This window comes from Thalassophryne amazonica, chromosome 3, assembly GCF_902500255.1.
Source record: "Thalassophryne amazonica chromosome 3, fThaAma1.1, whole genome shotgun sequence".
NCBI classification, from domain to species: domain Eukaryota; kingdom Metazoa; phylum Chordata; class Actinopteri; order Batrachoidiformes; family Batrachoididae; genus Thalassophryne; species Thalassophryne amazonica.
Window position 1 is genome coordinate 60,394,975 of NC_047105.1, and position 15,362 is coordinate 60,410,336.

The 15,362-nt window shown below is 39.8% G+C and overlaps 1 protein-coding gene across 2 annotated transcripts in view; it reads left to right on the forward strand.

Annotated features, from left to right (window-relative positions):
- The first annotated feature begins 1,405 nt into the window (after positions 1–1,405).
- The window catches only part of rereb (arginine-glutamic acid dipeptide (RE) repeats b), a 117,417-nt gene continuing 103,460 nt past the window's right edge, over positions 1,406–15,362 (forward strand). For both annotated transcript variants that reach the window (XM_034166447.1, XM_034166448.1), the window contains exons 1-2: positions 1,406–1,552; positions 2,198–2,246. In XM_034166447.1, the coding sequence (XP_034022338.1) occupies positions 1,527–1,552; positions 2,198–2,246 (75 nt within the window). In that variant the 5' untranslated portion in view covers positions 1,406–1,526. The remainder of the gene's footprint in view (positions 1,553–2,197; positions 2,247–15,362) is intronic.

Here is a 15,362-nt window from a genome sequence, read left to right on the forward strand (position 1 = left end):
CCTTTTAAAACCACCACCCAGAATTCATATTTGCCCTCATGAGGTTGAATCGGTTGGTATGTTGCCTGTCAAATTACGTTAACCAACTCACATTAAATCTTGCTTACAACATTGCCAAGGCTCCAATAGGTTTTGATTTATTTCCAACCTACACATAATCGTCATTCAGCTGGAATGACATCCAGGTACACATCTCTCCAGATATCTTCTGTAGTAAAGTACAATGGTGAAATCTCATCCTGTTAGACCAGCAGTTTGTTTTTTTGAGTAATTACCTATTCACATATATGATTGTCATAGGAAGGTGGTGGCGCAATGATTTGGCCATTGGGCTGGGATGCCTGTGGTCCGGGTTTGCTTCCCAATTGCAGTGGATCTCCCAATTGGCACTCTGAACAAGTGTGCTGGGGAGGAGGAGAGGCATGTGCTGTGGGCCCTTCTGGAAATAAACTTAAGTGTTTTCCTTGGCTACCCATGTTAAATAAGAACTTCTTCTTAGATGTAAACCCCAGTTCAAGTCTCCGGTTAAACTTTATTCTTCTGCTTTAATTCAGTACTAAACTCTTCTCATGTTTATAACTGTACTTTTTTATTGTATTTTGTCACTTTATTCATTTTCCACAGGTCATTATTGCATATTCCAATTTGTACTCATGTTGATCAGCTATCTCCTTTTGGACCACAATGGAAATAAATGCTTGCACTTACTTATTATGTTGTTATTATTAACAGTATAATGTTTAATGTTAATGGTTTTACACCTGTTGAACTCAAATTTATGTTGTCACTAATATGTACCATAATATGTACCCAAAATGAATAAAACCATTCATTTGCATGAATGGTTTTATTCATTTTAAATTATTTTCATTTTTAATAGGTTTCGTGTTTTTTAGTTATGTAATACTTGATGGCGCTAGTTTTTAAAGTACACCATGTAAATTTGAGTGCATGTGTGTGAATAAACACATATATTGCATCGTTTTACACAATGCAATTTTAAAAATGGATTAAATCAAATCAAGAGATAAATATGGGAACGTTATCGCAAACTAAACAGTAATGTAAAAATCCTTGTCGACAAAAATGTTTATTAAAGCAGTGTAAATAAAAATGGCGGTTGTTACATAATGCCTCATGATGAGCGTTTAATAATCGGGTCGCACTGTGGCGCTGTGATTCTCCTGAGCGGCGGCGAGCGGCTGGAAAAGAGCCGAACCACGAGCTGCTGATCCGCGGCACATGCTCAGTTATGTTACAACTTTGAAGCTGTTGGCTGCTGAGGTCACTGCATTACTGCAAAAACCACAGACTGCTTGACTGCCTCCATTTTGAACAGCTCACACACACACACACACACACACACACACACACACACACACACACACACACACACACACACACACACACACACACACACACACACACACACACACACACACACACACACACGTGCCCGCGCCGGCGCGCGCGCACAGTTTGTGTAGCTCGCCCACTGCGCTCCGTGTCAACAAACACCCTCCGACATGGACGACCTGTTCAGCCCGCGACGGTAACTTCGCTTCTTTTAACCGCTTTTACATTTTGCCGTCTGTAACAGCAGACGTGCCAGTTAGTGTTTTGTAACATCACTTTTTGCTAATCGCTTTTTAATGAAATAACGTGGAATGTCACGAAGTTGGTGTCGAGCTAACACGCTAGCTAAAATTTTAAAAAAAGCATAAAGCTATAAAGCTGCTTTTAGCAAACATCAGCGAACTAACGATTGTTTGTTGAGTGACATTATTCAACTGTTATAACAACATGCGCGATGACTGATTTATGTTTAGCGGAATCGCCTGTTAAAATCCCCGGGGGTTTGTGTGTACTTACACACGCTCGTGCCGATGTAGGATAGATTTTGCGTGGTAATTGCATGATTATTACTATTATTTGAAGTCGCCGAACGTGTTCTTGAGTTCTCTGTATGACAGATTCAGGCTGTCAGTTAACCTGTTAGGTGCACTAACTGGCACTTTAATGAAGACTTAAAAATCGCAGCTCATCCATGATAAATGTGCAGTTTTGCGGTAGTTGTTATTATTATAATTATTCAGTCTGTTTAGTCCAGAGTATGTTAAGGTTGTTGTGGATTTTTGAACGTTATATATGTAGATTTGAAAATAAGGATGATATTTTGTTTAATCGTTATTTTCAGGAGCTTGAACAGCACACAAGGAGAGATCAGAGTGGGACCAAGTCATCAGGTATGCCCTATTTTAGTTAAAATTTCAAATCCCAGCTGTGTTTGTGGTGAGCATTGCTATTCTTAAGCCACCTTGACACTTGCACGGATTTGATCCCTGCACTGGCATGCAGTCTTGCGTGCCAATGAGTAAACTTGTCATAAACTGTGCGAGGCCCTGCGTGCAATGACACACATTTTAACATGCAATGTTTGTGAATAGGTTGCAAAATGTTCACAACAAGTTCACACAAGTGGCATGAAATTTATGCGTACCAGAAATTTTGAATATTTAAAAATTTTCTTTGCGCACTGGCACACAGCCTCGCACAGTCTACAATGAGTTTACTCATTGGCATGTAAGATTGCATGGCAGTGCGAGGATCACATTTGGGCAAGTGTCAAGATGGCTTTACACTGTTGAATATGCAGAACATCCTAATGTCTCCTTTCATTTGTGAATATTACTATCACATTACTTATAAGTTAAATAGTCTTTAAAGGATAAATGGCATCTCCCATTGCAGATGTGTATGTTTTTGGTGTCAAACAAACAACAACAACAAAAAAACGGATGCCTGATCAGCAACTGAAAATAGGTGGAATTTGTGTTAAAGTACCATTGTAGAACATTGCAGGAATGAGAACAGTCAGAAAATACACCCCTAATTCCAATGAAGTTGGGACGTTGTGTGAAATGTAAATAAAAACAGAATACAATGATTTGCAAATCCTCTTCAACCTATATTCACTTGAATACACCACAAAGACAAGATACTTAATGTTTGAACTGAGACTTTTTTTGTTATTGTGCAAATATTTGCTCATTTTGTAATGGATGCCTGCAACACATTTCAAAAAAACTGGGACAGGGGCAGCAAAAGACTGGGAAAATTGATAAATGCTCAACGAACACGTTTGGAACATTCCACAGGTGAACAGGTTAATTCATGGGTTAAAGTTCTCCGTCACCACAACGAATTTCCGTCATTTGGAAAATTTAACCACACATACGCGTGCACGTGGTGTCATGCATGTTTTGGGGCAGAATTATGAAACTCTCACTGTCAAAGCAACATCCCATTCTGCGCTAATCAAAGCAGCAGCAATGTCAGGGTGGATGGCGCTGCACCGCAGAGGAAGGGACTGTGAATTTTCACTCCTCTCTGCTCTGTTTACTGCTTGCCATGAGCCGCGGTCCTTCTCCTTTCTGTCTTCATGGGAACATTGGCAGACCTTCTCCAAGTAGAGCAGGGTGTGGCTTAGCGTTGGGTATCGGTTGGGTTTTATCCGATACCGGTGCCTACTCTGTATTTTTTAAACAATACCGGTGCTTAAACGGTTCTCGAACCGGTACTTTAAAAAAAATGAACTGCACACACTTTGTCAAAAAAACAATACCCTTTTATTCCTAAATAAAATTGAAACATAATATTAAGTTGCTGTAAATCTTTAAACAATATAAATAAAACATATGATAATAATAAATAAATATAAAATAAAATGTCCATAATATCAAATAGAACAATAACCCGAACAATCACTTTAATCTAAATATAACACAAATATGGAACAAAATATTATCAGTGATGTGCAACGCCACACTAGCAGAGCTGGGAGTGGGACTTTCTTCAGTTTGCCCTGCAGCTCCTGCTGCCGAAGTGCTGGGCCGTGAAATGTTGCGCAGTTTATCAAACACCGTGCATTGTTTAGCTTTCAAATAAACTCCGTGACTGGCCAGATGCTTCATCAAATTTGATGTGTTACCTCCCTTACATGCAATTGTTTTATGACATCTGTGGCACGTCGCAGAGTCGTTGCCCTTGGGTGTGAAATGAAGCCAAACTTTGGAGCGTTTTGCCTTCGGCATTTTTATTGATCCTCTCGCTATCAGTTCTCATCAACTAATGCGGCGCTGATGTCACGCAGGTTGACGCCGGAACACCGTGGTCGGTCGCCCCCTTTCGCCTCATGAAAAACAAAAATTCAGGCACCGAAATGAGGCACCGAAATTTTCATTCTTATTCGGTCTTGTTACTACCATTTACGTTGGAACCGGTGCTCTATTGGCACCGCGTTTTGGTACCCAACCCTAGTGTGGCTTTGTTTTGAACCAATGAAGCATTGATCCGACTCACTGCTTCGATGGTTCGTTGTTTTATTTCACTTTATCTTAATTTTGCCCCGCTAAAACCCTAAAGAGCATATGTCTGTGAGTAATATTTACCTTTTCTATGTTAAACCGTCCTATTATTGTCTTATGAAACAGTTGATAGATGTATTTTATAACTTAAAAATGGGACCGATGCTAACGAGTTAGAATGTCTATGGCGTTTTCAATGTCAAAGTTAGCATTAAGCTGTTCCCATCTCAGCACGGTTTGTGTGCATTTGTTTTCTGTATAATTAATGGCTTAGCGTTTGTTGTCGTAAAAGAGTCAAATGTATTACAAATTGTAATTTTTAAAAATGATTTTATTTATATATTAATAATAATAGCAACAACAACAAAAGTAATAACTAACTAATAATGCTACAATACAATTTTAGAGAAACTGACAAAAAGAACCTGATAAAACAAAACACAACAGAAAAGGTAAAACCAACTAATAATGAACATAAATAAATAAATATAGAAATAACTGTTTCCCGTGAACACCTAGTGACTCTTACACTTCCACTTCATCCCTGTTTTATTTAAGTTTAATGTCAATTTGCACATCTAAGCTGTGTTTTTACACAAGAAAAAAAAATGCAGTAAACTGCACATTTGTGTCTTTTTTCATGAAAATATCTTATTAAAGATCACATATTACACTTTAGTCAGGCCTTTAAAATACTTTTGTGGACTCTTGCTGTAATATGTTGTCAGTGGTTGAGATAGCCGCTGTAGGCATCTAAAAATGCTCATAATTGGGTGAAATCTGATGGAAATCTCTATGGTTTGTCGGTGATGTATGTATGTGCAAAATAATACAAAACATTACTCCAGATATGTTTTTGATGAGAATATAACATCATAACTTTGTTACAAGCTCAAACGTTGATGTTGTGTGACAAAGGCCTTTTAATAATAACTCACTTAAAGAAATAATGGCAAAACTCAAATGTAAGTAAAAAAAAAGATTAATTGAAAAAATAAATGATTGCTAAAATAATCGTTAATTGCAGCCCTAGTTTGTTTTACGAGTGACAGCATTTTACCGATTAAATGTGAATAAGCCAGTTTCTCAGTGCGCGTGTGTTTTCAAAACTGGTGACAGTGTTACTTTGTGCACAGCTGAACAACGTTGTCTTTTGCTTTAGGCCCTAATTTTGTATTTTATTGACTGTACAGTCAGCGACACAGCACCCTTTTAGCGCATTTATCGGATTAGAACCGATCAAAATACTACAGAGGACAAAGAATTTTTACTTGACAGTTTGAAGTGACTTTTATTTGTTTCAGAGGGCTTCATACCCATTAAAATTCACAAGAATATACAACATTTGACTTGCTTTTTTGAAAAATTTCTGGGGGAGATCCCCCAGACCCTCCTAATCAGTACTGTGTTTTTACTTAACAGTTTGAAGTGAGTTTTCTTTGTTTCAGAGGGCTTCATACCCATTAAAATTCACCACACTGTAAAAAAAAAAGAAAAAAAAAAAGGTCAAATTTACAGTAAAATACCGGCAGCTGTGGTTGCCAGGAATTTACCGCAAAAAATATGGGGAATCCATACAAGACAAAACGGTATGTCGGTAAGGTAACCGTAAATTTTACGGTAGAGAATATATTTTTCCACTGGAAATCATTGTTAAAAAAAACAAATATTGTAAAACCATTATACTGTAATTTTCTGTAAAAAATAATGATTTCCATACATTTTTACAGTTAGCAGCTGTAAAAACTACAGTTATAGTATAGCCCCTTTGACGGTAATTTGTTGTTAATCTAACAGGAATACAATAAACCCTGTTATGGTAAATAGCTTTAAAAATGAGAGAAATATGGTAAACCTTATTAAAGTCTATGTCGATGAAAAATACGGTAAAATTGTAAAATAAATTACATTTTATTTTGACCAGTTAAATTTCATGGTAAATTCCTGGCAACCACAGCTGCCGGTATTTTACCATTAAAAATGCAGTGCAATACATGAGAAACAGAAGTGGTATACCGTAGATTTTACATTAGCAACTCAAAAAAAAAAAAAAAGTTCAAAAGGCACACATATTTGAAATAAGGTACAGATTATCACTAAGAATTAGCAAGAAATGTTTCACAACATGAGTATTACAGACTGAACAGATCATATTAGTTGTCTGTATACCCACAAAGTAGCACAGATCTTGAGAATACAGAATGTCCATATACATGAGTGGTTGTCCAAGATGGAATGAATAAACTGAAACAAATAAGTCACTTGCCCCTGACTGATCAAGAGTAATGAGTCGCTGAGTCCGGTCTTCAGGTTCAGGAAAGCACTCACATGGAGTGGAGTTTCAAATGCACATGATGATGTACATGGGTGATTCTTTAACTACGGGCACTATTGGCCTTGTAAATGTAATTTCCACCACACCATTGCCTTACAATATAAAGTACCTTGGGACAACTGTTTGTTGTGATTTGGCGCTATATACATGTGCTCTGATGTCACTGTTTATCTCCATAGAAACTACCCAAACAATCTTTCATACAAACTGTTTAGGGACATTACAGTGTTGTGGTGGAAATTACGGCAATAGTGTGGGACAACTACATTTTGTTTAAAAAAATCACAACAGTTGTATGACATTGAATACCCCAATTATGTTTTGATTATTTTACTGATATTTTATTCAGAGATATTTTAAAACATTAGAAAAAACGTTTCTTTACCATTCATTTTTATCATTGAAGATCAAAAGTCTGGGTGTGGGACAAGCACAAAACGGCAATATTTGCATATAATGATGCTGAAAAAAGGTGAAAAAGTCATCATAGACTACTAGAACAAATTTCTTAACACACTTTCATTGTAAAGATAACTACACTCAACAAAAATATAAATGCAACACTTTTGGTTTTGCTCCCATTTTGTATGAGATGAACTCAAAGATCTAAAACTTTTTCCACATACACAATATCACCATTTCCCTCAAATACTGTTCACAAACCAGTCTAAATCTGTGATAGTGAGCACTTCTCCTTTGCTGAGATAATCCATCCCACCTCACAGGTGTGCCATATCAAGATGCTGATTAGACACCATGATTAGTGCACAGGTGTGCCTTAGACTGCCCACAATAAAAGGCCACTCTGAAAGGTGCAGTTTTGTTTTATTGGGGGGGGGGATACCAGTCAGTATCTGGTGTCACCACCATTTGCCTCATGCAGTGCAACACATCTCCTTCGCATAGAGTTGATCAGGTTGTCAATTGTGGCCTGTGGAATGTTGGTCCACTCCTCTTCAATGGCTGTGCGAAGTTGCTGGAGGAACTGGTACACGCTGTCGTATACGCCGGTCCAGAACATCCCAAACATGCTCAATGGGTGACATGTCCAGTGAGTATGCCGGCCATGCAAGAACTGGGACATTTTCAGCTTCCAAGAATTGTGTACAGATCCTTGCAACATGGGGCCGTGCATTATCCTACTGCAACATGAGGTGATGTTCTTGGATGTATGGCACAACAATGGGCCTCAGGATCTCGTCACGGTATCTCTGTTGTGTGGGCCGCTGAAGAGGAGGTACTGCTGGCCCACCACCACAAGATGGCGCCCTGCTTGAAGTGCGGGCTTCAAGCACGAGAGGGCGTCGGAGCGACCGGGAGTAACAGCTGTCACTCATCATCCGTAGCAGCTGTCACTCACCCACTACTCACCGTCACCATAAAGGCCGGAATGCAACTCCACCTCCCCGCCGAGAAATCAGCTACCAAGCAAGGTAATTTTCTCTGCTGTGATATTGTTGTCTAAATATATTGGTCTGTGTGCAGCCGTGTTCCTACGTGTTCCTATCGGAGGCTGGATTGGCGGACAGTGAGAGGACGACGTTCTTCGCCTCTCACTCCATCCAGGAAAGAGACCAACAGGAGCTGCACGGGTGACGTTGTTTCTGGAGGTGGAGGTTCTCCCTCCCGGAGGAACTACTCAGGGGACGATTACTGGGTGTGTCTTCACACACCCACCACTAACTGTTTCTGTTTCTGCCAGCAGTACCTGGTTTGACAGCTGGAGACGGTGGCCACCTGGGGCTCGGGACTTGGCGGCTCCGGTGTTCTTCAGATCCGCTGGCGGTGGAAGCCGTGTGGGATCCAGCTCTTCTTTGGACAGACGTGTTCTATCCTTGAGCCTGCCCACACGTCACCTTGTATACAATTGACTGTACTCCTCTAGTTGTTTTTTTCTGTATCCCGTTGTGCAATTCACAACATTAAATTGTTACTTTTTGGCTTATCCATTGTCCGTTCATTAACGCCCCCTGTTGTGGGTCCGTGTCACTACACCTTTCCAACAATCTCTGTGCATTCAAAATGCCATCAATAAAATGCACCTGTGCCCATACCATAACCCCACTGCCACCATGGGCCACTCGATCCACAACACTGACATCAGAAAACCACTCACCCACACGACGCCACACACGCTGTCTGCCATCTTCCCTGAACAGTGTGAACCGGGATTCATCTGTGAAGAGAACACCTCTCCAACGTGCCAAACACCAGCGAATGTGAGCATTTGCCCACTCAAGTCGGTTACGACGACGAACTGGAGTCAGGTCGAGACCCCGATGAGGACGACGAGCATGCAAATGAGCTTCCCTGAGACGGTTTCTGACAGTTTGTGTGGAAATTCTTTGGTTATGCAAACCGATTGTTTCAGCAGCTGTCCGAGTGGCTGGTCTCAGACGATCTTGGAGGTGAACATGCTGGATGTGGAGGTCCTGGGCTGGTGTGGTTACACGTGGTCTGCGGTTGTGAGGCTGGTTGGATGTACTGCCAAATTCTCTGAAATGCCTTTGGAGACGGCTTATGGTAGAGAAATGAACATTCAATACACGAGCAACAGCTCTGGTTGACATTCCTGCTGTCAGCATGCCAATTGCACGCTCCCTCAAATCTTGCGACATCTGTGGCATTGTGCTGTGTGATAAAACTGCACCTTTCAGAGTGGCCTTTTATTGTGGGCAGTCTAAGGCACACCTGTGCACTAATCATGGTGTCTAATCAGCATCTTGATATGGCACACCTTTGAGGTGGGATGGATTATCTCAGCAAAGGAGAAGTGCTCACTAGTTTGTGAACAGTATTTGAGGGAAATGGTGATACTGTGTATGTGGAAAAAGTTTTAGATCTTTCAGTTCATCTCATACAAAATGGGAGCAAAACCAAAAGTGTTGGGTTTATATTTTTGTTGAGTGTATAAAAGTGTGAAATTTCCCCTTTTTTCTGTTTTTCATACAATATGATCAAAGGACATAATAAGTGCCCGTAGTCTAAGAATCACCCACATACAAGCTCTGCTGGAGGACTCGAAAGTTGTCCATCAGGTGTTCACTTTGAACTGGTAGGATCCTCTCTGCAGCAAAAAATGCACACACATTTTTAAAAGTTTGATCAATGCAGTGCCCAGAGACTAACAAAAACTTAAGTCAAAATATGCTGCCATGATACATGATTCCTTAACCCTCAGGGGATATCAGGGACATTTTTGTCCTTTCAGGCAAATTTTTGCTCAAAATTTAGCCCTAACTTTCATTGTGTTACTCCATATGGAATGATTTTTTTGTAGAAAGGTTTTCTTAAAGAATATGCCTCAAATTCAAATTTGAACTTTTTTTCAGAGGTCAGTGGTTAACTGGGGCCAAATTTACAACCCTTTGCAGACATGATGTCCTTGCCCAAAACTGCTATAAAAACAGAATCAGTTATTATTTTTTATTCTTTTTATTGCTCAAATCATTCAATCAACTTCAGTCCCAATTAAAACTACTAAATATTCAATTATTTATCTTAACTCTTTAAATGCCAGTTTTATTAAATGATAAATATAATCATGCATTCAGTGATTTTTGGGTTACACTTTTGAGAAGAAAGACTGAAATTTGTCTTTTTCACTGTAAACCATGAGATGGGACATTTTTGCCATCGTCTATCTATGGATAAACCCTAGTGATTTCTTAATGGTAAAAACAACTATGAACGTAGTGTAGCAGTGCCATTTTCCACTTTGCCTGAAATCAGTTTTAAATCAGCATTGGATGTATCAATATAAACATTTATCGCCCATGTTGCAACTGTTTTGTAAACCACAGTCATCACTCAGAATCACAATGAACATTAGAAGATAAGGGATAGAGAGCTCAACACTGAAGTTAACGAGCAGTTTTAAGCATTTTTAGGCGAGGACATTTATATCCTCCGATGACCTCAAAGGGTCGTACATTATGAATCTGACTCTGCGAAAAAATAAAAACAGTGCATGATTTTTTTTAACCGATTGTAAGTATATTTAAGTCAATCAATCAATCAATAAATTTTTTTTATATAGCACCAAATCACAACAAACAGTTGCCCCAAGGCGCTTTATATTGTAAGGCAAGGCCATACAATAATTATGTAAAACCCCAACGGTCAAAACGACCCCCTGTGAGCAAGCACTTGGCTACAGTGGGAAGGAGAAACTCCCTTTTAACAGGAAGAAACCTCTAGCAGAACCAGGCTCAGGGAGGGGCAGTCTTCCGCTGGGACTGGTCGGGGCTGAGGGAGAGAACCAGGAAAAAGACACGCCGCGGAGGGGAGCAGAGATCGATCACTAATGATTAAATGCAGAGTGGTGCATACAGAGCAAAAAGAGAAAGAAACAGTGCATCATGGGAACCCCCCAGCAGTCTACGTCTATAGCAGCATAACTAAGGGATGGTTCAGGGTCACCTGATCCAGCACCTGATCCCACTGCTGGGTAGTCCATCAGAGTAAATGTAAATGTTATTAAGAAATGATCAGACAGAAGGGAGTTTTCAGGGAATACTGTTAAGTCTTCTATTTCCATACCATAAGTCAGAACAAGATCTAAGATATGATTAAAGTGGTGGGTGGACTCATTTACTTTTTGAGCAAAGCCAATAGAGTCTAATAATAGATTAAATGCAGTGTTGAGGCTGTCATTCTCAGCATCTGTGTGGATGTTAAAATCGCCCACTATAATTATCTTATCTGAGCTAAGCACTAAGACAAAGGTCTGAAAATTCACAGAGAAACTCACAGTAACGACCAGGTGGACAATAGATAATAACAAATAAAACTGGTTTTTGGGACTTCCAATTTGGATGGACAAGACTAAGAGTCAAGCTTTCAAATGAATTAAAGCTCTGTCTGGGTTTTGATTAATTAATAAGCTGGAATGGAAGATTGCTGCTAATCCTCCGCCCCGGCCCGTGCTACGAGCATTCTGACAGTTAGTGTGACTCGGGGGTGTTGACTCATTTAAACTAACATATTCATCCTGCTGTAACCAGGTTTCTGTAAGGCAGAATAAATCAATATGTTGATCAATTATTATATCATTTACCAACAGGGACTTAGAAGAGAGAGACCTAATGTTTAATAGACCACATTTAACTGTTTTAGTCTGTGGTGCAGTTGAAGGTGCTATATTATTTTTCTTTTTGAATTTTTATGCTTAAATAGATTTTGCTGGTTATTGGTAGTCTGGGAGCAGCACCGTCTCTACGGGATGGGGTAATGAGGGGATGGCAGGGGGAGAGAAGCTGCAGAGAGGTGTGTAAGACTACAACTCTGCTTCCTGGTCACAACCCTGGATAGTCACGGTTTGGAGGATTTAAGAAATTGGCCAGATTTCTAGAAATGACAGCTGCTCCATCCAAAGTGGGATGGATGCCGTCTCTCCTAACAAGACCAGGTTTTCCCCAGAAGCTTTGCCAATTATCTATGAAGCCCACCTCATTTTTTTGGACACCACTCAGACAGCCAGCAATTCAAGGAGAACATGCGGCTAAACATGTCACTCCCGGTCTGATTGGGGAGGGGCCCAGAGAAAACTACAGAGTCCGACATTGTTTTTGCAAAGTTACACACCGATTTAATGTTAATTTTAGTGACCTCCGATTGGCGTAACCGGGTGTCATTACTGCCGACGTGAATTACAATCTTACCAAATTTACGCTTAGCCTTAGCCAGCAGTTTCAAATTTCCTTCAATGTCGCCTGCTCTGGCCCCGGAAGACAATTGACTATGGTTGCTGGTGTCGCTAACTTCACATTTCGCAAAACAGAGTCGCCAATAACCAGAGTTTGATCCTCGGCGGGTGTGTCGTCGAGTGGGGAAAAACGGTTAGAGATGTGAACGGGTTGGCGGTGTACACGGGGCTTCTGTTTAGGGCTACGCTTCACATAAAAGTGATACATAGACTCAACACAACCCAAAACACAATAACTGTTACTTGGAAACAGTGTATCAAGGTTTACTGTTAATTTATCATGGAACTTGAAGTTAATGATTCAATAAGGTGGTTAAAAAGATCTAGTTACTGTCATTAAATCTCTATTTTATACTGTTAGTTTCCTTTATTGTATGAAACTGCACATCTGAACAATGAACGTGAGACAGATTGAAGTTTGCGTTTTCTGTCTGCCTTTTGCTATAGTGAACAAAATCACTGCTTGCCTCTTAGTAAATCTCCAGGTAAAGACAGGTGACTCTCATACAGACATGGTGGCATGTATAGTGAAACCAAAAAATTCCAATCATCTCCACTTGAACACTCACAAGTTCACAATGGGGGTTTCACTGTGGACTGACTTGATCCCTTCTGCATGTGGAAAAAAACAAAAACAAACAAACAAAAAAACAAAGTGAATACAGCAATAAATATTCATACTATGACAATGAGGTTTATTCCTCATTTCTGAGGGAGTTTTTCCTTAACACTGTCACCTGTGTGCTTGCTCTAGGTTGGTGAGGTTAGACCTTACTTGTGTGAAGTGCCTTGAGGCAACTCGTTTGTGATTTGGCACTATATGAATGAAATAAATTATTATTATGACAATAATAATGAGGCAAGAAATTACTATACTGAAAAGAGCATGTCAGCCAACAGCTGAACTGATAGTTCAGCTTTTGACTTCAGGCTGGGGTTTATACAAACTTCTTGAATAATATTTTTTCTGGTATATGTTAATTAATACAAATCATTTGTATGCCTAATGAAAATGAAAGACGTGCAGGTGGATTGCAGCGTCGGCTCACAGCCGCCGCGACGCTCCGCCACAGGAAAAACACCTCTGTTGGAAGCCCTTAAGGACAAGTTGGAACATGTCAGCTGTTAAACAATTTCTCATATACTCACTCCACTGAAAGCCATCAAAAGCCGCCTGGATTTTACAAATGGTTATCAACATTGAGGTGTTTTTCCTGTGCCGCCGCACCGCGCCGGCTGCGTCCTGATGGACCCGTCCGCACGTCTTTCTTTAAAAAATCTCCTTTAACAGTGGAATATCCAGATAAAATGCTGAAACCGACTTCTTCTGAAACTTCTCTGTTCTCTCACGACGTCCTGGATCAATAGAGCCTGAAATGTGGAGGTTTTCAGCTTGAAACAGGCTGATGACGGCGCCTGAGAGCGCTGCGCGACTTCTCGCACCGTGGGAAGTCCTTAAAGCGACAGTATCACCTCAAAATCTCTCATCAGCCATTAAAATTTTCACCGAAAACCAGCTTAATTTTTCAAACCGTGTCCACTTCGATGTGTCTCACAGGTTTAGAAAAAATTTTGATCAAACAATGCGCCAGTCTCTCAGCAACTTCTCAGACAAAGGAATTCCGACGAGGGGCTGGATGACTCCTCCCACAAGGAGTGCTCACAGGCGGATGACGTCACCGACAGGACGTGGAGAAACTCAAGCATGCGCACGAGGGTTCAAGCATGTCTGACGTAAAAACATATGAATGAAATCCATATAGTTTTTGAAAAAATAAAAAGGACCTATACTTTATTGACAGACCTCGTATTATGTTTTTTTTTTTTTTATAAGAGATAATTGTTTTTGTAATAAGTCTAGCTGGATGTTTTTCAACAATTCATTGAGGAAAGATACTGTGAAACAGTTAAGCAAGTGTCAAAATAGTCAAACAAAAATCTAGCTACTGTACAAAAAGCACCTTTGAACCACAGGAACAAGTGAATTTTTTTTACTTGACTAAAACAGAGGGACCTCTAATAAGCATCCTCATCAAAACAGCAAAACGTGAAAGAAAGAAAGAACAAGTTAAATGTTTTCTTTGTAAAACAAGAAATAAACAGGGCTGTGAAAACCTCAGCTGATCCGCGGATTTCATGATAGGGAGGGGGACGGGGGTTGTTAGTGTTGTACTCTTTAATCATGATCGTTACTGAGTTTTTAAAATGCTTATCGCAAAGCATTCTTTTTTTTTTACGACATCATGCAAGTTTTATAAGGTCCGCAGACACTGATCTGTGTGTTACAGATAGAAGCAGTTTCCTCGGATCCGTGGAATTTCGAGGAGAATAATGCCATTCAAAGCCGGGCTGTTGCGAACAGTTGTCGTAAAGCGGGACTGGTTGGTTGCTGCGGTGACACTGTGTAGCTCCTGTGCGAAGCTTAGCTAAATGTAGCATGTGGACTTCGCAAACCTTTAGAACTTTCAAGTTTTTAAAAGAAGAATTTTGCAGCATGTATGTGTCACGGAGCGACATCAGACAGAGTGAAGATGGCGAGAAAGATGGTTTGAAAAAGTGTGATAAGGACAAGAATCTGTGGAATTGTTGCTGGCTTCATCAACACACCTGAAAGATGAACAGGAAAAGCGTACTGGTAAGAATTTTTTCTCTCTCTGGAAAATAAACATTGTGCTGTTCAAACAGAATTTCAGAAAAGCATTATGTGCCTTTTTTTTCTTTCATTAATCTAGACTTCCTTTCATTGAAAAAAAAATGTGGCTTTGCATGAATTTAGGCTACATGAATTTACACAACAATGTAAATGATTTTTTATTAATGTAGACTTTTTCATGGGAAAAAAGACATTGTGGCTTTGAGTGGATTTACAGGAATTTACACAAGAATATGTGGCTTTTTACTATAAGGTATGTTATTGATATTTTACCCTGATTTTTTAAATATTCTACAAGCT